The sequence below is a fragment of the Pipistrellus hanaki genome (genome assembly GCF_964339955.1).
Source record: "Pipistrellus hanaki genome assembly, chromosome: X".
In the NCBI taxonomy this organism is placed as follows: Eukaryota; Metazoa; Chordata; class Mammalia; order Chiroptera; family Vespertilionidae; genus Pipistrellus; species Pipistrellus hanaki.
The window spans coordinates 43,259,480-43,283,441 of NC_140524.1; the positions used below are offsets into that span (position 1 = coordinate 43,259,480).

A 23,962-nucleotide genomic window follows, 5' to 3' on the forward strand; every position below is an offset into this window, starting at 1 on the left:
ATGCATTCAGATATCATAATAATCTGGCCACTCAGTGTACATTGAAAATGATAATAAACCACTATGTTATTGGTTTATATATTTACTACTAGAGGCCCTGTGCACAAAATTCATGCATGGGAGAGGAGTCCCTCAGCTATGCCTGCACCCTCTCATAGTCTCGGACCCTTTGGGGGCTCGGGCCTAAACTGGAAGTTGAACATCCCTCTTGCAATCTGGAACTGCTGGCCCCTAAACCCTCACCTGCCTGCATGCCTAATCACCCCTAACCACTCTGCCTACATGCCTGATTGCCCCTAGCCACTCACCTGCTTGCCTAATGCCCCTAACCATTTGTCTGCTTGCCTGATTGCCCCTAACTGCTCACCTGTCTACCTGATGACCCTTAACTGCCTCTGCCTTGTCCCTCGCCACCATAGCTTTGCCTCCAAGGATTCTGGAATTATGTCTAAAATGTTGTTTGGCTGTCTGGTCTAATTAGCATATTACACTTTTATTATTTTAGATACTATACTTTATTTCATTATTTTATAGTGTACTCTCTTTCTACTTATATATAAAAGCCAATTTTGCTATAAAACATATGCCACCTTCCACTGCAGCAGTCTCATGCATCTTTTATTTATGGCATTGCTTGATTGTATCATTTTCTCTTATGCTTGATTTAATCTTGTGGTTTTTTTGTTCATCATGGCTCACGAACATACAAAAGCCACTGCTAATATTGCCAGTAAGAGGTCACATTAGTGATGACCTGCAAACAACAGTAATTAATGACTATGTGATGGTTAACACTCACCAGTCAGAAATGTTTTATTGCAACATAGCTATGATTTCAAAGAACAAGAACAAAGTTATGGAAGACTAATATTAAAGGACCTTCTTCATTGGATGCAATAACACTAATCAAAAAATTGAGAAGGGTCTATATCAGATATGGAGAAACTTCTCTTTTAAATTAAATTTATTAGGATGACATTGGTTAATAAGATCATATAGGCTTCAAGTGTACATTTCTATGATACATGTGCCCATCACCCAAAGAGAAACTATAACTGGACAAACAATGGGTCTATGCTGCCTGTCACTACTCAAGCCAATTAAGCAGAGACAGGTTTAATCATATATGAGCATTTATTTCAATATTGCAGGCAGTATTGGAGAGCAGCTGATCATCCAGAAAGATCTGCTCTGAAGCTCATCATAAGCCAGCTGCTCATATAGGCAGAAGTACAAAGCCCACCATAAGCCAGGTGTTTATATAGGCAAAAAGGCAAATGGGCAATTTACAGATATGCAAAAGGCCTGAGGTCTTCTTAGGACTCAGTGATATGCAAGGGCTGGAATTACATGCAGAAATAACCAAAGGTTATTTCCAAATGGGCAAGTAACAGGTAAGCAGGCTAGAGATTTGCAAAAGCCTGCAGGTATGCAAAAAGGGCTGGCAATTCTGGTTTCTGCAGCAGAGTTAATCTTTCCATGATAATAGGCAGGCTCCTAATGGGGAAGATGGGCTGCATCTCCAGGTGAGCTCCCATTTCCTGAATGCAGCTGCCAGCCAAGTTGGAATGTGCCTTCTTTAATCAAAATAAGACAATCATAGTTAACAGAGCATGATTAATATTGGGTCGGCAACTAAGTAATTGCGGGTTTCACACATATATGGCTTCAGTTGAATTTTTAGGTTTGCAGACGTAGTACAAATGTAAAACACATTTTGTATTTGATAGTTGGCTATTCAGCTGTTAATCAGTAAAAAAAGTTTTTTGATCTGTTTTGTAGTTTTTGTTTGGCATTCGTTGAAAAATGGAAAATCAAAAGGAACATTTTCGTCATATTTTCCTTTTTATTTCCGCAAAGGGAAAAACGCATCGCAAGCTCATAAAAAGTTATGTGCTGTTTATGGTGACGAAGCCTTAAAAGAACGGCAGTGTCAACATTGGTTTGCCAAATTTCATTCTGGTGATTTTTCACTCAAAGATGAAAGACGCTCTGGTCGTCCAGTTGAAGTTGATGACGCCCTAATCAAAGCAATAATCAATTCGGACTGTCACAGTACAACACGTGAGATTGCAGAGAAGCTTCATGTATCACATACATGCATTGAAAATCACTTAAAACAACTTGGCTATGTTCAAAAACTCGATACATGGGTTCCTCACGAACTGAAAGAATCACAGTTAACGCAACTCATTAGCAGCTGCGATTTGCTAAAGAAACGTAATGAAAATGATCCATTTTTAAAACGACTGATAACTGGCAATGAAAAATGGGTTGTTTACAACAATATCAAGCGGAAAAGATCGTGGAGCAGGCCAGGTGAACCAACTCAAACAACATCAAAAGCTGATATTCATCAAAAGAAGGTTTTGTTATCAGTTTGGTGGGATTACAAAGGAATTGTCTACTTTGAACTCTTACCACCCAACCGAACGATCAATTTTGATGTCTACATTGAACAACTAATGAAATTAAACAATGCAGTTGAAGAAAAGCGGCCCGAATTGACAAATCGAAAAGGTGTTGTATTCCATCATGACAATGCAAAGCCACACACAACTTTGGTCACTCGGCAAAAATTAACGGAGCTTGGTTGGGATGTTTTGCCACATCCACCATATAGTCCTGACCTTGCACCATCTGATTACTTTTTGTTTCGATCTTTACAAAAGTCCTTGAATGGTAAAAATTTCAATAATGATGATGATGTCAAATCGTACCTGATTCAGTTTTTTGCTAATAAAAACCAGAAGTTTTTTGAACGTGGGATTATGATGCTGCCTGAAAGATGGCAAAAGGTCATTGATCAAAATGGGCAATACATTACAGAATAAAGTTATTTAGTTCCATGAAAAAATTGTCTTTGATTTTCTTTAAAAAATCCGCAATTACTTAGCTGCCGACCCAATATTTCTCATATTACTAGCTGGTTCCCCAACATTCTATTTCTGCCCCCTTTCAAAACTTCTAATAGCCTTGATTTCACACCAAATGCAGAAGTGAATTCCTCTCAGCACCAAGATGATAATGAGCAAAACAAAATGTGCTTTTTATGTGATGTTGAAAGAAAAGGCTGGACCTAACTGTGATGTTAAATTCAGTGCTAGCTCTGGGTGGCTTAAATGATTCAATATTTATTATATTATGTAAAAACTAGAGGCTTGGTGCATGGATTTGTGCCCTTTCACAATCTAGGATCCTTGGGGGATGTAGGAGAGCTGGTTTGGGCCCGATCTCCACAGGCCAGGCTGAGGGTACCCCACTTGTGCATAAATCCATGCACCAGGTCTCTAGTATGCATGGAAGATCTTTGGTTAATCTCTCCCCACTCTCTCCCCTTCCCTCTGAGATTCCTCAGTCTGTTCCATATTTCCGTGCCTGTGCATTGAGTGTCTTCCCCCTGGTGGTCATTGCTTGTCATAGCTATGGTTTGTCAGCTGGTTGCTTGTGAATGGGGGTGTGTCCCTCAGCCCAACCTGCATCTTCTCCAATCTGGGACCCCTCGGACAATGTTCAACTGCCAGGCCTAAACAGGCAGTCAGGCATCCCTCTCACAATCCTGCACTGCTGGCCCCCAACTGCTCACCTGCCTGCCAGCCTGATCACCCCCTAACCATTCCCCTGCCAGCCTGATCGACGCCTAACTGCTCTCCTGCCAGATTGATTGTCCCCAACTGCCCTCCCCTGACAGCCCGGTCACCCCCAAATGCGCTCCCCTGCATATTTATTAGATAGGGTTTTTTCTTTAACATATTGGACAGCCCTAACTGGTTTGGATCAGTGGATGGAGCAATGGCCTGCAGACTCAAGGGTCCCAGGTTCGATTCCAGTCAAGGCCATGTACCTTGGTTGGGGGCACATACCCAGTGGCGACTGTGTAGAAGGCAGCTGATAGAGGTTTCTCTTTCATAGATGTTTCTAGTTCTCAATCCCTTTCCCTTTCTCTCTGTAAAACATCAATAAAATATATATAAAAAAGAAACATTTAAGATTCCTCCATATCTGCCTTGCTGGTGTGACTCAGTGGCTGGAACCCAGGCTGGGCCAGGAAGGGATATCTGCATGGGTCCGCGTGCCTCTGCCAGCCTGAGACCTCAGGCCGGGGGCATGGACCCAAACCTCCACTTGGTGCTAGAGCATTCCCTAGTGGCTGCAGGCTTGCACTCATAGGCTCCAAGTAGCCAGAGAGCATTCTGGGACCCCTGCCACTTAGGACCTAAACTCGGGCCTACAGGCTAGGAGCAGCCTGGTCTGGAGGATGTTCCCATTGCCTGGGAAACCCAAGCCTCCCTCCCGCTCTCTGTGGCCCTAGCCATCTTGGTGGGTGTGGCTGGTGGGTGTGGCTTGTGAGTGTAGCAGAGTGATGGTTAATTTGCATATTACTCTTATTAGGTAGGATAGATAAGTGGTGATTCTGTGGGTGATGTGAAGGCAGCTGAAGAATATTTGAAAACTTTAGATAAGCTGATTGTTGAGGAAATTTTTATGCCAGAGTAAGTATTAAATATGAATGAAACCTTCCCAGTCTGAAAGGACTTTCATCCATAAGGAGGCCAAGTCAAAGCTAGACTTTTAAGGACAGGGTAATAGTCTTGCTTGGGGACAATGTTGCCAGCTACAAATTGAAATACTTTGTAATCTGGTACAGTGAGAAACTCATGGCCTTCAAATGTATCAGTAAGCACACATTGCCAGTATCCTACAGGAGCATTAAAAAGTCATGGATGACCCAACTCCTCTTCCAAGATGCCCTCCTGAATTGCTATGCCAGCAAGATGGAAACATACTCTTTGCATAACACACATTTCAAAATTTTTCTTATTGCTGATAATACGCCCAGATGTCTTCCTTTTATTGGTTATCTTCATCTTAATAGCAAAGTGATGTTCCTCTCTTTGAACACTGGATCTTTGATCCAACCAATAAATCAAGGAGTTGTAGCAGCTTTTCAAGGCCTACTACCTGAGGAGAACCTGTATCCAGGCTATTGCTGCAACTTAAAAGGACACTGAGAAGATGCTGATACAATTCTGGAAGGATTATAAGATCTATGACTACATCAAGAACTTTTCTTGGGCTTGGAAGGATGTCATTAAGGAATGTATAAGTGGCAAGAAGGAGAAGACATCTAGAGTTTCATTGATGACTTCAAAGAATTTGCCACTGATGAGGAGGTTGCAAAAACCCACAAGGCTGTGTTTGAGATTGCAAACCATTTTAACCTGGCTACGGATGGGGTTGGCACTGAGTAGCTCCTAGAGGTGGTTCCTGATGGATTCACTAATGAGAGTTGTTGAAACTGAAACAAGGACACATAGCTGAAGAAAAGGAAACTGCAGAAAAAGAAAGAAAAAATGCTCAGGAAAATTCACAATGAAGGGTTTAACAAAAACTTTTGCAGGCCTCAACAAGTTCCTTAAAATGTTTGAATATATGGACAATAATCAAAAGGTTTTTAGTAATAAAGAAAAGGTTCATGGTGCCTTATCTGCTTACAAGCGTGTATATATGACGAAAAAGGAAATAAACCAAGCAAACCATCACAGATCTGTTTCTGAAGAGTGACACCTCCTGAAGAAGAGCCTCAGGCAGGTACATCTGGAGCTTTTCTAGAAGAAGGCATGGTTATTAAAGGAAAAGACAGCCCCTGAAGACCTTCCAGTGGGACAAAATGTGGAGGTAGAAGATGGTGATATTGATTGCCTGGACACTGTGTAGGCCTAATGTGTGTTTGTGTCTAGCTTAATTTACATCTAATGTTGCTGAGAGGTTTATTTAGTAAGACAAAGCCAGAGAAGTGACGTGGGATTTGACAACATGGAAGTTATTGGTGACCTTGATGAGAGAAACCTTGGAGGAGTGATGGAGAAGGAAGCCTGATTGGATTGGGTTGAAAGAAGATTTGGAAGAAAACATAAGATTCTATAAATGTGGAAGTGTTTTGAAAACAGTGAAAATATCTTAACAAAGTAAGTAAAATTGTTACCATTTTACCAGAGATTTTAGGAAAGTTTAAAATGTTGAATAAATACATCTGTGTCAATAGAGGCACTGCAGAACCAAAGAGCTGTTTGCCCAGGCAAAAACGTTGACAAGAAAAACCTTAAGTTGATAAGTAAGATCTCAAGATAACTCCATAAAAAACAAGTTTGATAAGAACACCAGAAACAGGTTCTTCAAGCCAACCCTGTGTCAACCTCTGGATGGAGCCCATCCAGGGCTGGCAAGCAGGAAATGTTCCAGAATGAGAGTAGAAAATGCCTCATCCATGATGTTTACTGAATCCCTCATTAACTTATTTTATGAAGCTTGCTAGCCACTCATTATGGACAAGGCACACTGTTGCCAAGACTGGAAAATCAGTGTGGTTTGTCTTCCTTGCCACAAGATTCCTTCTTTTTCACCACTGGGGCCACTCCTCTCTCCATAGACACTCTCTGTCCTTCTCTTCACCCCAAATTCCACAAACAGGTAACTGTATGTTTTGTCTGTGCAGAACGCTGGCAGATGGGTCTGGGCAATTGTGTTTGGAGAGTTAGAATCTCTGTGACTATAATCGACTTTTTTCCTAGTACTGTTAAGAAAAAGGTATGTTCCTGCTTTTTTGTCTTTATTTATGCAGTTACCCAAAATACTATTTACTCCGATCTCCACCAACTTCTATCTTACATATCCTTCAAGATTCAGATTTTGTGTCACCTCTGAAGTCTTCCCCAGTGTTCATGATTAGACTTGTTCTCTTTGTCTTTTTGGAGCCCATTGCTCTTTGTGCCTCTGTAACAATGCTAACAGCAGTATGCCCTGTTACAATTTTTTTTTAAATTTAGTGCTAAGTTGCTTATTATGCTGTCACCTGTGAAGCAGAGGCCTTTTATTGTATACTAGAGGCCCGCTGCACAAAATTCGTGCAGGGGAGGGGGTGGTCCCTCAGCCCGGCCTGCACCCTTTCATAATCTGGGATCACTGGCTCCTAATTGCTCACCCGACTGCCTGCCTGATCACCCCTAACTGCCTCTGCCTTGCCCCCCCGCTGCCGCAGTTTCACCCAGAAGGTCGTCCGGAATGATGTCTGGAAGGTCTTTTGGCTGTCCAGCTTAATTAGCATATTATGCTTTTATTATTATAGATAAGAAATATTACTGATGATTACCTTTATTCTAAGTAAATTCAAATGGGAGCAGATCACCTATAGATGGAAATAATGACTGATGAGGTTTTGTGCTTCTCTTTTGGGAAAGTGACAGCATCTTCATTTATTTAAGGGGTATTTGTGTGACTCAGCTATTGTTCATGGAAGTTTAATATAGGGTAAAGGGTGAGAATAAATACTGAATAGGCAAAAGGTAGGTTTTGTCTGTTGGCTCAGAGCTCCATCTATGCCCTTTGGTGCTTTCCTGTAGATCAAGGTACACTGTGTTTTCTAGATGCCCCTGGCAGTTAACTTCTCACTGCAGAGCATGGATGCAGTGGAGAAGCTCCACCCTCTGCTCCTCACAGGGATCATCAGGGGTGGGGGCAGGGGCATCTGCAGGGGCAGGGGCAGGTGCAGGGACAGGCGCAGGAGCAGGGGAAGGGGCAGAGGCAGTGCAATCCACAGGCTGCTGTCTTCCTTGGCAGCACACTTCCAATGGCAGCAGCAAGTTCTCAGCAGCCTCAGCAGGGCATGTTCTGGCTCCTTCATCCATGAAAGTGAGAATGGCTTCCTGTAGCTATCAATCTCTAACTTCACTTTTTTTCTCTTCTAGCTTTTCTTTTCCAAACCTTTGGTAACCAATTCCCAATATTACATTTTATCTGTTTGAAATACCTAGTGGGAGCTCTATTTCTCCACTGATGCAGGTGAACCCACAGCCCAGCCTATGCAAAGAATAATATGAATGGGGAGGAGGAGCAGAAGATAATTGATAGGCCAGAAAAAAGAAGGAATCATGTAATAGGACGTCAGGGACAAAATGCTATGATTTGTTTGTTTGTTAATCCTCCCTAGAGAATATTTTCCCATTGATTTTGAGAGAAAGAATGAAAGAGAGAGAGAGAGAGAGAGAGAGAGAGAGAGAGAGAGAGAGAGAAAGAGAGAGAGAGAGAGATGTGAGAGACACATAAATTAGTTGTCTCCTGCATCTGACCCTGAACAGGGCTGAGGATCGAACCTGCAAACCAGGTTTGTGCCCTTGAACCTGGATCTTTCAGTGGGTAGGTGGACGCTCTAACCACTGAAAAACTCTGGCCAGGGCCATGCTATGATTTCTGATGTTAGCAGTTACAGGTGGTGATAAGGTTCAGAGTACAGCCTTGGAAATAGTGGCTGAGATGAAATGAAAGTGTAGTTTCACTGTAATTGATGATCTTTTAACTGGGATGTGATGGTGCTACTTGGTTCACTCAAGTGTCTGTCAAAATAAGGAATAATAATTCCAAGATATGAGACAGGGAGAAGGATGAGGGCATGTCAGACTGTGCTGTGGAGAATCCAAACAGGCACTGTGTGTGTGTGTGTGTGTGTGTGTGTGTGTGTATTTGCTGGGGTGTGTGGCAACTGGGGGCCTGCCCCCAGACACTCTGTGGAGGATTGGAGCAGATGCCCCGTGTGTGTGTGTGTGTGTGTGTGTGTGTGTGTGTGTGTGCGCGTTTGTGTGTGCGTGTGCGCACACATGCCCTCCCCAGCTGTGCCACAGAGGCTTACAGCAGGTGCCCCTGTGTGTTCTTCTCTCAGGCTCTGGGCTGCACCTGTGTGTTGTTCTCTCAGGCTCGAGTTGGGCCCAGCCACTCCTCCTGAGCTGTTTCATGATCGTTATGGAGTCCTGACCTAATTTGCATATTTCTCATATATTTCTGAATCTGTCACATAATCTTTTGCCATAATGTTTAATAAATGAATATTAGTGGGATAGACCTTTCAATGAAAATATTTTGCATGTTGAAAGTGAGTCTAATACATATAGAAGCAAGATCTTACTTCCTGAGACAACATTTCTATCAGAGCAATTAGATAGTGAAATCTAGAATCTACCAACAGTAGGCACATATGAGAACTATGTGTCAGTATCTGGATGAAGAATTATTCAAGGTTAAATCAAGTCAGAGTGAGCTTGCCATTTTCAGCTAATAGAATAAAACTACTCTCACACAGTGACCTATTGTCTTCATCTCCCCATTTTTACTTTGACCTTTAAATCAGTGGATAAACTATATAATCTATTGTTCACACTAACTAATGTACAATGAAGCTAGCTTTTTTTCTCCCAATAGCTTCTGATTTTTAAAAAAGGAAGAATATTGATTTGATGGTTCAATGTTAAAGTCGATTTTATTGATTTTGACCTGGCAGTTGGTTAATTACAAACATAGGCGTCTTGTTTTTGTGTTCTTGTCCATGACTTAAATATTCAAATGTGACTCATACAAAAGCTGATGTCAATAAGACTCCTTTTCCCTGAGTAGTATCATAATGATTATTATTTTTATCAATTCCGTTTCCACTTAATGATGGGCATTATATCTCAAAGAACTAATGTCAAAATTATACATTTACAACATAAACTAAGGTTTATGTTGCATTACTTCCATGGAATTTCAAAAACCATGTGTGTAGAGTGAGTTTCATTTGGGCATAATTTCTTACACTCCATTATTTTTTAAAAACAAACGAACATATTTTTATTGAATTAACACAGGAATGGGGAGGGAAAGAGAGATTGAAGCATAAATGAGAGAGAATCACTGATAGGCCTCCTGCACACCCCCTACTGGGGATCAAGCCCAGAAACCCAGGCATGTGCCCTGACTGGGAATTGAACTGTGATGTCCTGGTTCATAGATCAATGCTCAACCACTGAGCAACTCCAGCAGGGTTACACTACACTCTGTCCTCCTTCTTCTTTCTTTGTTACTATTTATTTTCCTCTTCCTTCTCACCCTCTTTCCCTTTGTCCTTCTTCTCCATTGCATACTTATTTGCCAATTAGAGTAATAAATAGGAGTTTTCTTGTTCATAGATAAAAAATAAGATCCATACAGATGCTTTGTTTTCAATCCAGTAAAATGTTCTAAGTATCAGACACTGGTTAGGACAAATGGGGCCTCTCCTGTCTAGGCTATATAGATGCCTTTCAGGGCTCTAGGAAGGCATTTTCTATCAGTAAATTTAATTGTTTTGTCCTGAATTCAATCAAGACCCCTAAGTGCTACTCTCAACTCTTCCATGAGCCATCTGTGTATCCTTGGGCCACTTTGACTCTGTATTTTGTGTTCCTGATATTTTTCCAGCTCTGTAACAAAGTAGAGGAGGGCTGTTGTGTTTCAGTATCTAAGTCAATTGGAAAAGCTGGGTATCCACATGCACAATGTGAATTGGTCTACATTTTAGAGCCAAAAAGAAAATGTGGGGTGGGATCACACAAGAAACCTGATGCTGAACAGCTGGATTGAAAAATGAATGTGTTAGAAGCCAGCCGCCACCACTGCGAGTGTATCATAAGCATACGGGGCTTTGCCTTTCTTAGAAGCTCCCCAAAGGAGGGGTATCCAAAGACTTTCCCAAAGCCTGGGTGGGGCAGAGAGGCTTGGGGTTGGAGGAGGGTAGGTCTTTGTAACATCAATCACTAGAGCAATATGTGAGGCTTTGTTTTCCTACAATAGGATAGCATGGTGTGTCACTTCAATGGCTGCTTTTTGAGCTTTTGGTTTTTCTTCTTGGGAAGCAATTTCCACAAATACTCCAAAATGAATGTTCTGGTGCCTTTTGGTAAAGTGTTGCTGTTTGAAGTATTTACTAAATTATTTTTATGGTTAGTAGATTGAGGTTTTCTATTACTTTTTGAGCTAATTTCATTATTTAAGTTTTCTTTTAAGCATCATCTGTTTCATCTAAGCATCTAAGTTTTTAAACTAGTTGGCATAATTATGAGAAAAATAATTTTTTATATTTGAGGCAAAAACAGTTCTGGCTACATTCTCACTATGTGATAAGCCCTCTACCAGGAACCATGGATAGATCCAGAGGGATGGATATACTTAGTCTTTACATTCAGGAAACCTGTGATATAATGGTAATGACTTAGAGAATACTCATGAAAATACAGGCAGGTTTATTTTATTTTTATTTTTTAAAGTAATATTAATAGTTATTTATTGACAAGAGGTCTGGTGCCCCAAATTCGTGCATGGGGGGTGTATGTGTCCCTCAGCCCAGCCTGTACCCTCTCCAATCTTGGACCCCTCGAGGGATGTCCAACTGCCCGGTGGGATTGGACCTAAATGGGAAGTCAGACATTCCTCTCACAATCCAGGGAGGGCTCCCAACTACTTGCCTGCCTGTTAGCCTGATAGACACCTAACTGATCCCCTGCCTGCCCAATTGCCCCTAATTGCCCTCCCCTTCTGGCCTTGTCACTCCTATCTGCCTTGCCCTGCCAGCCTGGTCACCCCTAACTGCCCTCCCCTGCAGGCCTGGTACCCCCAATTGCTCTCCCCTTAATGGCCTGGTACCCCCAACTTCCCTCCCCTTCAGGCCTGGTACCCCCAATGGTCCTCCCCTGCCAACCTGGCCACCCCTAACTGCCCTCCCTTGCCAGCCTGGTTACCCATAATTGTTCTCCCCTACAGGCCTGGTACCCCCTAACTGCCCTCCCCTGCAGGCCTGGTCACCCCCAACTGCCCTACCCTTCAGGCCTGATACCCACAACTGCCTTCCCCTGCAGGCTGGGTCACACCTAACTGCTCTCCCCTGCAGGCATGGTCACCCTCAACTGGCCTCCCCTTCAGGCCTGGTCCCCCCCAATGGCCCTCCCCTTGAGGCCAGTTCCCCCCCAACTGTCCTCTCCTCCTGCCATGATTGCCCACAACTGCCCTCCCCTGCTGGCAATCTTGTGGTGACTATCTTGTATGCACATGGGGTTGGCCATCTTTGACCACATGGGGGTGGCTATCTTGTGTGTTGGAATGATGTTCAATTTGCATATTACCCCTTTATTAGATAGAATTTGGGGCTTGTCATTATATATCTACACTAATAAAAGAGAAAAATGCTAATTGACCATACCTTTGCTACACCCACAACCAATCAAAACGAGTTAACCCAACAAAGATGGTGGTTAATTTGCATTCGCTGAGGGAGGGAGCAGTGAAGACTGAAGATAGCATAGAAAGAAGAGGGAGGAAAAGTGGAAAGCAAGGTGGCTGCCAGAGGGAAAGCGTCGGCAGGGCGGGAGACAGCAGTGGTGGGTGAGGCAGGTGGCAGTGGTGGCCACTGCTTGCAGGAATCTTTCTGCAATGGGTCCTGTGTGTGTGTGTGTGTGTGTGTGTGTGTGTGTGTGTGTGTATGTGTGTGTGTGTATATATATATATATATATATATATATATATATATATATATATATATATTGTTTAAAGTATTACAAATAGTACATATGTCTATTTTTTCCCCATTGACCTTTCCCCATGCCAGCCTCCCCTACCCTCTGGCACATGCCCTCAGCCCATCACCTCAGTGTCTTCTGTCCATTGGTTCTGCTTATATGCATGCATACAAGTCCTTTGGTTACTCTCTTACAACCCCCCCCCCCCCCGCGACACTCCCCTGCCTTCCCACTGTAATTTTACAGTCTATTGGATGCTTCTCTGCCTCTGAATCTGCCTTTCTGTTTATCAGGTTACAGTGTTCTTATTATCTATAAATGAATGAGATCATGTGGTATTTTTCTTTCACTAACTGACTTTTTCCTAAAATCTGCTCTGCTTAGGTATTTTTTTCTACCTAGTCTTCTGGTTCACTGATGTGGTCTTCTGCTCCTTCTAGTCTACTGTTGATGCTTTTTATTGAGATCTTTACATCAAAAATGTCATTTTTCACTTCTTGGTTCTTCTTCATTTCCTCTTGGTTCTCTTTATTTTTTAAAATTTCTTTATTGATTAAGGTATCTCATATTTATCCTCATCCCTCCATTCCCATCCTAACCCCCCACAAGCATGACCCCACCCCCCTGTTGTCCATGACCACTGGTTAGGCTTATATGAATGCATACAAGTTCTTTGGTTGATCTCTCTTCCTTACCCCCACCCTTCCCTACCTTCCCTTTGAATTTTGACAGTCTGATCAATGCTTACCTGTCTCCAGATCTGTTTTTTCTCATCAGTTTATGTTGTTCATTATTTCCCCTAGACAAGTGAAATTATGTGATACTAGATATATCCTCTTGGTTCTTACACCTATTATTGAATTTATCTACCATTCTTTTCAATGACCTTATGACCATTTCTCTGAATTCTTTCTCTGACACATTGGTTGCCTCCATGTTATTTACTTTATTTTCTGGTGATGACTCCTCTTCTTTCATATGCAGGCTGTTTCTTTGTCTCCCCATGATCTCTCTTCTCTGGTTATCTGGTTATGTAGCTCTCTCTCCTGTGTTGATTTAAAGGCACAAAATATAACGCAGCAAGGCACAAGGCACAAGTCACTGAACACCAATGTATTCTTGATACTAATAGTCACAAATAAAGGTGGCCACCAGAGAAAAGAGAATTGGGCGATAAGAAAAAAAAGGGGGTGTGTGTGCAAAAATGATATTGAAAAAAGGAAATAAAGTAAGAGAGAGTATAAAGAGAGTAAAAAAGAAGGGGGAAAACTATCTATATGGGGAGAATACTCCAATAGAGCAACCACTAATCCCCAAAAATGTAAACCACAAATACCCAAAGATGAATGCAAAGTACAAACAGCAAGTAGTAATAAGGAGAAGAAAAACAGACTCAAAAACAAACAAAAACAAAAAATGTGTAACAGTCTCATAAATAAGCACAACAATCATCAATCTAATCAACAATCAAGTTCACAACAACAATAGGACAGAAAGCAAGAAAAAACTAAACCAAAAAAATAGAACAAAAAAAAACAAAACAGAACAAAAAAACCCACAATAACAAAAACAGAAAAAAACAGACCAAAAAAAAAAAAAAAAGGCAGGGAGAATATACTTTTGGGCAGTGAAGAAATAGGAGAGATGTATATGGATTTAGAGCAGGGGTTCGGGAATCAGATATATAAATAGGGTGAATTTTTAACAGGGGGTAAAAAGATGGAATATAGAACATCTAAAACAGGACAACCAAAGGAAAAAAGGGAGGAAGAGAATGTTGGCATAAAGATAAAATTGAGATAGATTAAATGATGCTAAAGGAAAAATTAAAATAAAATGTAGAACATTAATACCAAAATAAAATAATATAAAGAGAAAATAAAATGACACTTAAAAAAAGGTGAAATAGTAGTAGTGATAACACTGATTAAAAATAAAAATATAATAATTTAAAAGGTAAAATCAAGTGATGAAAAATGATTTAAAATTAGTTTCTTAAGTAAAATACGAAAAAAATTAAAATGTGCAGTAGTGACGGTCATTCACTTTCTCTACTGTTCTGTATGGTATGCCTGTTTCCTGTCCTGTAGTCAGGACAGTATTGAAGTTCCCTGTGTTCTACTGCTCCTCTGTGTTATAAACCACAGTCCTGATTTTCCAGCAGGCAGTATTTCTTTGTTTCTTAGAATGCTTTATTTGTGTTTACACAAGAGTCAATTTGTGATTCAACCCCTTTGTGACAGTGTTTCTGGATTGACCTCTGGGGCTATAAATCCTCTCTAGCCAGTATTTAGATTTTGTTTTCCCTGTTGCACTTAATACTGGTTTGGAAGTATGGATTGCCCCTGAGCTGATTCTCTGTTCATTACTCCCTGCTCTGATTCCCAGGTTCCACAAAAACAACTTTCCCCTGCAATCTCTGAGAGTGTCCGAAATTGGGTGATCCTATGTACTGGGCTTAGTAATCAAAAGCAAGGATTTAAAGAGGAAAAAAAAGAGCCAGAGTAAGTGCATGAATTTGCAACTTTTACCTCTGGCACTGTGAGTGTGTGTGTCTTTTCCCCCCTGGCACTAAGCAGCTTGCACACTGTCAAAATTTCAAGCTGCCTTTTTGCACCCAGTCCTGCTATGGGTTACTTTTCAGAGTTCCCATCTGCTAGCAGCCCTTTGGATCCCCTTCCACATTTTGAGATCAGCCCCAAAGACCGTGGATTTTGTAGGGCTCAGACTTTCCCAGAGCCTCTAGCTCCAGTTGTGTGCATTTCTCTCGCCTGCCTAGATTGCAGACCTCACCTTTTCCTAGGCGAAATATGACCTTTCAGTGAGAAGGTGCAGAGCTCATCTAAGTCCACGTATTCACACTGCTTGAGGTCCAGTGTTCCTGGGTTCGCAGCTGTTCCCTGGGTTTTGTTGTTGTAGATTCCAGGGCTGTATAGGCTTCCAATAATAGCTACTCTCCCTTTCAAGATGGTGCTGTCTTCATGTCAGAGGGGGTTTGCTCTGGGAGAGATTTCAGCAGCAGCCAGCGTAGGCTGCCCGGCCAGGGGAACCCGGTTCTGCAACCTCCAAGAGTCCCTTGGAGTATGGCTGTTCCTCGCCCACAAATATACACTCCCTGTGCTACCACACACTCTCCTTTTGTTCTCTCATTTACACTCTATCTTGCAGTCTTCCTTCCTGTCAGCAGCCATCTTCCTCTAAAATTCCTACAGGCAGGTTTTGAAACAAAGTGCTAAATCTTAGAGACTACTAGTGAAAGGGCATTCAAGCATGAGGCTTTCCTCATTCATGATAAAAAGTAAAAGCAGCCAGTCAGAGTCAGGGGAAACCCCTTCATGGTCAAGGAGGTGTCATGGAGTAAATAATTCAGAGACATACAATGTATCCAAGTTAGGGGCTCCAGATTTTATTAAGCTAAATTCCAAGATGCCAGTGGGAGTGTGCAGCAAGGTTTGAAGCCATGTAGCCTCTGTCATTGGATCTGCTTCCAGGACAATATGCAGGGTAATTATTGAATTAATAATGCCAGCCAGTGATTTTTTCACTTTCTACTAAATAGCTCCCATGGTACCTAAAAATTCTTCTATCTTACCACTCATTGAAATTCTCTGGTTCAATGTTTCTCATTCTTTCAGACTGCGAGATCCATGAAGTCTTGGCCTGAGTGTTATTCATCTTTATCTCCACAGTGTATGGACAATCTCTAAGTGCTTTGTATTACCAAGTGGACAAAAGCACTGGCTTTGGAGTCATATCTGCATTGGTTTGGCTTCATCCCTTTTCACCTGAGTAATTTACTTATTGCCTCTGGGCCTCAGTTTTCTCATATATAAAATAGTGAAGATAAAATACTTACTTATAAGATTTTTTGTGACAGTAAAATGAGGTTACAAATTTAGAAGTACTTAACAGAGTGTCTGTCACAGAGTTAGTGGTAGTTCTGATTATCATTACATGACTGTGAAATGAATGAATGAGGGACAAAGGGCTAGAGAAGGATTTTATATTATTTGATTAGGTCAGAACTTAGGTCTGGAAGAAGCTTGATAGGAGCAACCCTGACAGTTCTCCAAGTCTCCTTCCTTCCTCTTAACATCTCTTGTATGATTGGGAGGCTGAAAAAAATGAGGAAAATCTTTATGCATATTTTTCTTTGTGTAAAGCTTGCAATTATATTGGCTGAGGAAATAAGAATTTATTAGACCCAGAATGGAGAATGATATTATTAATATAAACATTTTTCAAATGTAACATAGTGTACCCAACAGGCCCTGTTTGTGAGCACTGCACCTTTGGATAGTCATTGCTGACAGCTTAAATGGATAGCTTAGAACAATTAGAAGCTTTGAATACTTTCAAACTAAAGATTGAGATAAGAGTGTTTTAACTTCATTGCTTCTTCTGGATTTTACCTGGTGTGCTGAACTAATTATCCTATATAATAAAAGGCTAATATGCAAATTGACCAAACAGCAGAACAACTTGCCTCTATGATGTGCACTGACCACCAGGGGGCAGATGCTCAATACAGGAGCTGCCCCCTGGTGGTCAGTGTGCTTCCACAGGGGGAGCACCACTCAGCCACAAGCTGGACTCACAGCTGGCAAGCACGGCGGCAGCGGTGGGAGCCTCTCTTGCCTCCACAGCAGTGTTAAGGATATCCAACTGACGGCTTAGGCTTGATTCCCCAAGGGCTCCTGGACTGCGAGAGGGTGCAGGCTGAGATGAGGGGACCGCCCCCCTCCTCGTGCAAAAATTTCTTGCACCGAACCTCTAGTCAGATATAATTAGGAAAGCTGAGAATTAGGGAGACTACAAGGAGCACCATACTTTCCCAGGGATCCTTGTTGCTTTATGCAGCAAAGGGGTTGTGAAGACAGTCTATTTTGGACAGCAATGCATAGGGGACTAGAGGGTGGGGAGAATCTTGGGAACATGTCTTTATCAGCAGAATCTCAATCCTATGGGGATCAATTGCTCTGAATTATGTTTTAAATGGTCAGGACAGTTTTCCCCTTCTTGTTTTTCAGGTTGGAATGGTATTCTGAGCCTTGACCAGGTTCTGGGTCCATTTTTAACACAAGTTCAATTTGGGAGGGGGGGACAAAGAAGTTAAGAATTGATATCCTTCTTTAAAAACTAATGAAAATGATAAAGAGAGGAACTTTCCCCTCTCGGTCAGTCACAGCCTCTCCAACACATGCTTAAGAAGATCTTTCTTACCTGCCTTGGTCAAGACCCTTGACCCAGACCTCTGGGCCCAGAGTTGGGCTAGGATTACTGTCATCTCTGTGTCTCTAAGGAAAGGTAACATTTGTAAGGCCATATTCTTGTTGACTTTTGTTCAGAGGGGGATATTCCATTTGGACATGGTTCCAAAGTTACTTTTGATACAAGGTTACCATGAAAAATGGAAAGACAATGGCATTCAGTATATATTTATCCATTAGGGGCTGTGTACAGACTCTGAGCCTAGTGTTTTGAGAAAAAGAAGATCCCTAGGGCTAGAAATAATGGTTCAGATGTGATTTTCCCCCTCTGCCAGCATGCTATGAATTTATTTGCCATAAGGCCATCCAATAGCAATCCAATGATTCTGCTTTCTCCATAGGTAACCTGTCTCCATGATTTCTTTGGTGATGATGATGTATTTATTGCATGTGGTCCTGAAAAATTTCGCTATGCTCAGGATGACTTTTCTCTGGATGAAAATGGTAAGCACAGTCACTGGATTTTATTGCTCTATTGTTCTCTCTCATTATATCCCTTAGGGTTTCCATGGGTTCATATGGCCTGGAGCACATCCATTCATGCTCTCCAAAGGGAAAATATTGTTAGTCTTTCTTTTATATTTTTGGAAACATGAGTCACTAAATGAAAGGTTAATTGGATGTCCCAGATGCCCACCATCCAAACTCATAAAGACTCACTCTCTACCCTAACAGTCACCATATTTCTTAAAACACATATGTGTCACATGGACTGACAGGTACAATCAGCCCACGGGAGGAACATTTGGAGTCAACTTGTATATTCTATGCTTGCATTTTTTCTAGTCAACTCTTCTAGCTTATATGGCCCATGTTAGTGATTCTATCTTAGAGTCCCCTCTATTTTCTTACTATGAAAACTTTCTCCTTTACTCACCCTGGTTTGCTGCCCCATTCCCTTTGCCTTTTGACTCAAGAGTCCAAAGGGCTGTTAGTCTCTGGAAGGAGATGAAACTTCTGCCCATATCCCTTTTCTGAGTCTAATCTCCAGATGTAAATTAATGTAATTTAGTTCACACAACATCAGGTTTAGGATATGATCCAAATGGAATGACACATTCAAAGAATATTTCCCACTTATGAGGAATAGAGAGTGAGAAAAACAAACTGAGTTGTACTAATATAGACTTTACAAACAACTTAAATGACAAGGACCCTGAAAGAGGTGGCATTTCTACTTTGTTTCCTTTGAGAAGAGGCAAATGACCATAAAATAGCTAAACAAAATGGCTATGTCCATTTTCCTATACCTTCTATATCTCTAGCACTGGACAGTGATAACTGAAGTTCATCAATCAAAACAAGAATGAGCTTTCTGCTTAATTGAATTTCTTAAAATAACCTTAATTTACTAGAAAAGATCCATTATTCTTTCTGGGTAAATGATATTTCAATGCATCTTTAAGAAAGTGACAAGGAGGTATCCAAAGAAAAAACCAATTCTTGTTAAGCCGTTTGTTTCTACTCTGAGCAGCACAAAGTTGGAAAGTCTATAAAATAAAGTAGGAAGAACACTAGATGGGGACTCAAAAGACTTGGCTGCTAGTCCTTGTTCTGCTATTTTCTTGCTTTGTGGTCCTAAGCAAGAGGATTAAGTTTTTTGTATTCTTATCAGTAAAATTAGTATAATACTCATTCTAATATATTAGCACAATAAGTGCCCCAAATTGCCATAGTAGGGATACTGAGTGACCTAAATAGAAAGGGTGCTCCAAACATGTAAAACTGGGGTTGGGGCCATAGCAGGAACATTTGGCAGACTCTCCCACACACCCACTAGCTTTCTGTAAGTTCCCAGTGGCAGAGTCAATGCTGGCCCATTTATTCATTAAATTAGCAGAGGGGTTATGATAACATATGTGCATTTAAACTAAAAAAAAGATGGTAGTGGTGGTATTAGTGCTTATTTATAAAATCACATGACATCCCAAATATGCCTATCACAATACATGACATGAAATAAAGGATAAAATTTAAATTAATTGTAAATGTTTCATCTGTGTGATTACAACCTCTAAACTGGCAATCTCTTCTCCAAGGATATTAATTATGTCAACAGGTACTATTCTGAGACATGGCTTGTTTGTCCACAAATGATTGAGTTAATTATTGACCTATTCAACCTGCTTCTTAACACTTTCTCTTGTTTCCAAAATGCAGGGATGTAAACACCTGGTTTATCCCAGGTTACTTTTGACAGTTTCTCCACTGTTTCCCTCTCCAGAGACATCATTTTTTTTCAAAAAATGAGGACCACCTTTTGGACCTAAGCCATTCAGTGCTTTGACCTGTGTTGGTTATTTCAGCTTACAGAGGTTGTTAATATTATATGACCAGCCTCTATCCTCCCCGAGCTCCAGTAAACGTCTGTGTCTTTTTCCACCAGAATGTCGAGTCATGAAAGGAAACCCTTCAGCCACAGCTGGCCCAAAGGCATCCCCAACGCCTCAGAAGAGTTCAGCCAAGAGCCCTGGCCCCATGCGCCGGAGCAAGTCTCCAGCTGACTCAGGTAACGACCAAGACGGTGAGTGTTCTTCTCTTAACTGTGTATAATGACTTCATTTACAGAGGCCAGTACCCTCTGCATGAAGAGGAATGAGTCCCTCATGAACACCATTGTATCTCCATGATACCAATTCTATGACTTCATAGTCTAAACAATTCAACTTGTTGGGAATCACGGAGACACACACATGGCCCTGATTCTACTCAAGTGGATTCTACTCAAGAAATCTGGCCTATTTTGCCATGCTTACTGCAATGCTTATTGTTGTGGTTGTCTTCGTTGTCATTATTTTTGACATCATCCAGCAAAAACATACAATAGTAACGAAATAATTGTCACACATAAATTTGAAATATCAGAAACAAAAACAAGAATTTAAAAAAATGCCACCTTAAAGTGTCAACATAATTGATGCATTTGAGCTTCAAAGTTGACTTTGAACTTTATAGAATTCAAAACAAAAAGGGAAACAAGATAAGTTGCATTATTTTTACAATTTAAAAAATATATATAAGCCAGGTTCTGAAGTGAAACAAAGAGATCTATCATATAGGATTTTTATCTAGTGGATAATAAGTGATAAAAAAAAAATGTGGTCTATGGATCACTGCCACCCCATGAACAATTTATCACTCTATGGCAAGTTTAGAAGCTTATGCCAAATGTAAATCATACCATTGAGCAACCCATTTACTTCAGCTGACTTTTTTTCATAACATGACTTTACTGATGAAGGCAGGAGTATATTGGTTTATGTTCTGGTATGACGTCTTATACCCACAGTACACTGATCTAAAAGGCAAAAGACCTTTTAGATCAGTGTACAGAGAAGTATAAGTTTGGAAGCTTACTAGACTCATGTACAGACAATTTGAGTTGTTCATGGTAAGGAAAATATATGGTCCTGAAGAACTTACACAATTATCCTCCCAAGGCTCAGGGATTACCAGGAGAATTCCAGCTTGAGAACCTTTCATTTCAGCACAGATCATAAGCACCTTTTCTCTCTCCTTTAATTTTCTTGAGCAGCCTATTGGCTTGAAATGCCTGTAGTCTAGAAAACCAACCTGTCATGCTGGCCTCACAATGTTAGAAATATGCATGTCACCAGTCATCTCTTTATTTTCAGGAAGAAGGAACTAAATTGTGAAGAGGCACTTTAGGCTTTCCATATTTCCATGTGTTTGCACACATTGTTCCCCTGTACCTGGAATGCTACCTTTCTTTGCTTGAAAACACCTATTCATCCTTCAATACCTCAAAAACATAGTTGTTCTGTTCTCTGAATTATCATAACATGCACATAGTATGTATTTATCTGTTTACTTCCCTAACTAAATACTGGGGCGCTCAAGAGCCAGCTGTCATGTTCCTTTTTGTATCTTCAGTGCCTAGTCCCTACTAGATGCTCAAGTAATGCTTATTAATGACTGGACTTATAAGAGCACCTCTTTCTCACAGTATGGTGCTAGAGATGCAATAAGCATTTAGGTAATGTTTGCTGAAGAAATAAAAATGCATGTGTTTGGTGATACTTTGATTAAGTGTACAGAATAGCACATGTATCCATTTAAACAAATTCATATTGTTCAAACCTCAAGGACACATATTTTAACACTTGGATTGAAAATGAAATTGCACATATTCTAAGCAAAGTCTTGCAAAAATGATTTCAAACACTTTATCAATATCAAAGTCTGGTAATAATAACTTAGCTAGTCATTTTAAAAAAATCACATGTTATTTTTGAGACTTCTAACATGTATTACTTATTTCTTGCTATGAAAAAAATTGCCCCAAATCTGAGTGGCTTAGAAAATATACATTTTATGTCAGTTTCTATGGATCATGAATTTTTTGTGGCTTAGCTAGGTGGTCTTATTTGGCCCAGGATCTCTCCTGCAGTTGTAGTTACGGTGTAGGCTGGGATTGTAGTCATCTGAAGGTTCAACTGGGACTATAGGATCCACTTCCATGATGGCTCTTGCAGATCTTCACCCAGACTGAGTGATTCAAGAGAATGAACAAAGCCACAAACTGTCACATCTGTTGTAGTCTATTCATTAGAAGCAATATCTAAGTCCAGCCTACATTCATGGATAAGGAATCAGGCTCCAACTCTTGCAGGGAAGAGTATCAAATAATTTACAAACCTATTTTTAAACTACCACACAACTCATGAGTTAGAAATGCTGAGGAAGCAGCAGCTTGAAGTAATATGTTTTTCTTTGAAGACTGTATCCAATTGTGTTACACAGTACAGATGAGCACAACCACTTATAATTAAACACAACTTAAGCATGTCAAATCATTGATCTTCAGCATGCTACCTGTGAAGGTCCCTTCTGTAAAAAATGCATGTCACCGATTCCAAGATATTAGAGACAGATCAGGAATGCATAAAGACTCAGTGAATATTTGTCAGGCTGAAAGGAGTTATTCTAGATATCAACCCAAGTTTTGTTCGCAAGATATGTTCTTGCTCCTTCAGAACTCACTTGCTAAAGGGAAAGGATGAGGATATAGTCACAGATACAAAATAAACAGAGTAATGAATTTGAGGAGGGAAAGAGGGACTTGGTAGATTTCAGAATTACAAGCAGGCCCTATTCTCTTTCCCTACAAATATAAAATCTAAAGTGGTCTCAGTAGTGAAAATTTAAATTTTCCTTTCAGATAGTTCATGAACATAAGTGAAGCTTAACTCCAATTTAGTCAGCATCTTTGGGAATTTCCAGAACATTTGGCTTCATGTCAAATGATGGTCTTGGGTCTTCATATGATTTCAGCCCCAAGGAGTAAAGTGATCTATGTTATATAACCTTGCCCATTACATGGCAGTTTGTTAAAGCCAAGTTAAGAGAATCCAGTCAGTGAACATTCCATGGGGCAAAATGATCTCAGGCAAAACAGTATTTTAGATAAGGCTTGGATTTGACATAGTTGTACAAATAGCTTCTATAGAATCAGAATCATAGAATCAGAAGGATGAGGTATAGCCAACACAATTTTACATTAGTGTATATTACCCCTTACAGGCATTAAGAAGAAATAATTATTTCATAGTGTCAAGATTTTTCTGAGCTTTTAGTAAGGAACATATATGCAGGTTAATATACATTAAACCAAAGAACATTACCTTTGGGTAGGTCTGATATGCTTTGTTCTTTTCTAGAATATAGTAGTACCACCATGTTTCCCTCCTATGTTAGTCTGTCTTGAATCTGGGACATGTGGATGGATTCACATTCCTTTATTTAACGTGAATAACTAAAAGTTGTGGAAGATAAGCCACTTCCAAGGAATTTTAACTACCTTCCTTTGATGGCAAATGAAAGCAAAAAATGTTCCTCTTTAACAGGGACTCAACCCAAGTAAAATATTGGCTCAGTTCATGTTCAGTTAAAGGAATGTTTTGATGTTCTAGTTCGCTAGAAAATATATAGGTTTGATTCTGGTTTGAATATATTTGATTGATTTTTCAAATATATATATTTGGTCCAATTCATGGTTTAGTTAATATCTAGGTTCAGTTTGACTTGAGGTTTAGTAAATTGATGCTATTTGGTCTGTAATTTTCATCATAATTTGAATCCTTATTCCTTACTACTTAATTGTCTCTTTCTTGTTCTGCCTCTGAATAAATCAAAATCCTTCTACTTTATTCCCTTTGAGTTCATTCCCTACCTACTTATGCCAATACTGAGTTTGCCCCACATGGAATATCTGTTGTTAAGTCCTAAATTAGAGTTTAGGAAAGATTTACTATTATATTGCTATAAGGAATTCATTCTCACTGGGCATAGATAATGGATTTAGACTCCAAGTCC

At 40.4% G+C, this 23,962-nt stretch overlaps 1 protein-coding gene across 2 annotated transcripts in view; it reads left to right on the plus strand.

Annotated features, from left to right (window-relative positions):
* DCX (doublecortin) overlaps positions 1 to 23,962 on the plus strand; it is a 158,099-nt gene that overhangs the window by 101,176 nt on the left and 32,961 nt on the right. Inside the window, exons 4-5 of one of the 2 annotated variants that reach the window (XM_084870497.1) lie at positions 17,968 to 18,070; positions 20,013 to 20,150. In XM_084870497.1, coding sequence (XP_084726623.1) covers positions 17,968 to 18,070; positions 20,013 to 20,150 — 241 coding nt within the window. The remainder of the gene's footprint in view (positions 1 to 17,967; positions 18,071 to 20,012; positions 20,151 to 23,962) is intronic. The other variant, XM_084870496.1, reaches the window with a different exon arrangement.